This window comes from Prosopis cineraria, unplaced genomic scaffold (genome assembly GCF_029017545.1).
Source record: "Prosopis cineraria cultivar Desert tree isolate PC_DT_omini unplaced genomic scaffold, ASM2901754v1 PC11, whole genome shotgun sequence".
Taxonomy (NCBI): domain Eukaryota; kingdom Viridiplantae; phylum Streptophyta; class Magnoliopsida; order Fabales; family Fabaceae; genus Prosopis; species Prosopis cineraria.
This window is the reverse complement of record NW_026555342.1, coordinates 33,663,570-33,666,633: the sequence shown is the minus strand read 5'-3', so window position 1 is coordinate 33,666,633 and position 3,064 is coordinate 33,663,570. Positions and strand designations below refer to the sequence as shown.

Genomic DNA, 3,064 nt, shown 5'->3' with positions numbered 1-3,064 from the left:
AAAATTAAAAATTAAAAATATAATTTAGGTTATCCAAATCAAAATTAAATGTTCCAAAAATGTGGCTTGTAAGATTTACTCTGTTTTTTTTAATAAAAAATAGACCCTTCAGAAAAATTTTAGCGACAGAATCATAAACATTTATTTTTAATCACTGATTTTAGATCTATTTGGACTATCATTATAAGAGTATTATTTTTTCCCGTGATGTCTCTTAATTAATTTTTTCAAAAATTGGATGCCAAATTGGCCTTTATTGTTTTAAACAAGAAAAGAAAAATACCGGTGGATCATGCTAGATTCCTCCAGAAATAGTATTGTTTGGAGTAAAGACAAATATAGATATAAAAAATAATCCAAAACATACCTGAAAAATAGTTATAAGACAAGCTCAATAACTCAAGTGAAGATAAGTTAGAGATTGTTTGGGGAGTGATTCCTAAAAGTTTGTTCCCCCACCAGCTGTAAAATCTTCAAGCAGTTAAGTTTTCCTACCTCAAGTGGAATAGTCCCCTGGATAAAATTAAAAGTCCAATCTAAGGTTTCCAACCTTGACAAATTGGACAAGGATAATGGAATAAATCCATAAAAGCTGTGATTTTGAAAACCCAAGTGCTCAAGCATATATAAATCTCCTATCCATGTTCGAACTTGTCCATGAAAGTCATTGTAGCTCAAGATGAATAGTCTCAATTGATGTAATCGAACTAACTCTACTGGTATTTGACCATTCAAGTTTTTGTTACTGAGATCAAGTTCAACAAGGAATGAAAGATTTCCCAGCTGTGGGGATATGGTTCCTTTAAGATTCATGCCAACAAGATTCAAGGAATGGATTCTTCCATGATGAGTAGTATTATAGGTGACACCAATCCAATTGCATGGAGAAGAGACGGACCAATTAGCTAAGAAATTGTATGGATCTGAAGTGATAGATGATTTAAGGGCAAGAAGAGCATATTTGTCAATGGTGATGTTTGCATTAGTCCAAGCTAAAGACAGCATGAGGCAGTGAAGTAAGAAGAGGAAAACAAAGGAAGAAGGTTTTGCCATGTTTAGCATATCAGCTTACCAAAATTGCAAGTCTTGTGCATCTAGGAATTGGCACCCGTTTTGTACTTCTATAATTATTTAACAAGTCAATTTGTAGTAACTGACACGTGGTTTTAATTTATGAATATTTATAAAAAATGAAATTCAACATTCCATGCTAAATTAATTTGTCAGCTGGAATAACTGAATAAATTCGATCGTACACATATAGAGAGAAGGTGGGAACAACGTCCAGTTATAACTGCGTATTAAATTGAATGAAGGTTTGATTAAGTTTGATAATATTTTTATTTTTGTGTATGGGCTTAAACAAAAGGATAAAATATATTTCATGATTGTTATTGCTTACAGACTTTCGAATTATAAAAGCTATATGGGAAAAAGTCAAAATAAGAATAAAAAAAAGCCTACGACTCTGTACAAGCGAAGTTAACTTTCGAATAAAAAACCAAATTAAATTATGTGCTATTTATCCATTAGTGTGCAAAGTAACATGAGAAGCTGTTGGTAATCAACGAAACAGAGATTTAATTGCCACAGCTTACTTTGTTAGCATTTCTAGTTAAATAATGAAAGGAGTATTATTCTGTATTCTTATTTATATTTCTATCCAAAGTATTTAATCCCAGTGAAACAGAAGAATTAATGAAATGAGTTAAAGATATGTTATTAATTTTTTTAATTTTATAGCAGTAAAAGAGATTGCATGATTGAAGTTGACTGTGATAACCCAAAATAAATAAAAGATAAAAGAAAGTGAGACATATGCATTGGAAACTAAAAAAATTGAATAAAAGATAATTATTAAATTTTTAAAGTTTCAGAAATTATCGTATGAATTTTTTTTTAGATATCTCTATCTTATACCCTCAACCCAAAAAAATATAAAAAAGAGCAAATCGGCCCGTAAATTATAGGTTAAATAATGTCTAGAATCCTAGACTCATTTTTAATATAATATTTCTCTTCAACTAGACCCTTATGATTAATAAAAGTTAATTTTGACTATCAGTCGAGCAGACAAGTACAGAAAATGACTTCAAAAATTACAAAAAAGGATCAACAAAATTTTCTCAATCCTTTTTGTAAATTTTGGATCCTTCAAAGTAATTTTTTGATCATTTTCTATAACTTTTGAGATCTTTTTCTATCAGCTTTTGGATCCTAGATGCTTCTTGATCTATAATTTAGGAGTCAATTTGCTCCTTTACTGTAAAAAAAAAAAAATCTATCTTATAAGGATCTCTTGTTCCAGAACAAACTTATTCAGCACACATCAGGCATGTTACCCAAAGTGAATAACTATATTTTATTATAATTTATGAATATTTTTCATTTTCTAGAAGTAAAAATGTGAAAATTATATATATGGTTTGTAATTATAAAAAAATAGAAGTGTACTAACAAGAGTTATGTTTAATAGAAGGAACTTACCCTTTATAATGTGACAAACTAATGTTTGAATTTCTATTGAAATGATGTCTACATTTAGTGCCCAACCATGAATCAACACATGAATATCTCTAATAGAAGGATATCTACGTACAAAAAAAAAAAAAGAAGAAGAAGAAGAAAGAAGCGCTTTTTCTTCATTTTTTTTTGACATTCTCAAAATTTAATTTATATATCAGATGATCATATTTATTTATTTTATTTTTTTGCAATCATGAAAATACCTAAAATCTTCAAACGCAGAGTGCTTCTCTCTCTAGGTTTTTTAATTGATGATTAGATAATTAATTAAAACTTAATTGACTCGTGAAGCGGACTTGACGTCACAACTCACAAGCTTGATATTTTCTAAATCCTAGAAAGCGTACATGTTTGACTGGTTATTGTAAATTGAGGAAAGGGCGCAAATATATGTTCTTCTTTCAAGGACAAAAATAACTATCAAAGATTAAAATTTAATTTATGTTCTTTCAAAGAAGCTGATGTAATATAATTTCTTCCATTATCACATTGATTACATTGATTAAGGACCACATTTTTATTTTGGCTTCACAATTTC

The 3,064-nt window shown here is 29.0% G+C and overlaps 1 protein-coding gene across 1 annotated transcript; it reads right to left on the bottom strand.

Moving 5' to 3' along the window:
• Positions 1-414: 414 nt before the first annotated feature.
• LOC129286475 (receptor kinase-like protein Xa21) lies at positions 415-1,053 on the bottom strand. The gene has a single exon (XM_054922435.1). It carries the CDS (start codon positions 1,051-1,053, stop codon positions 415-417), a length of 639 nt encoding a protein of 212 aa, XP_054778410.1.
• Between the last annotated feature and the right edge of the window lie 2,011 nt (positions 1,054-3,064).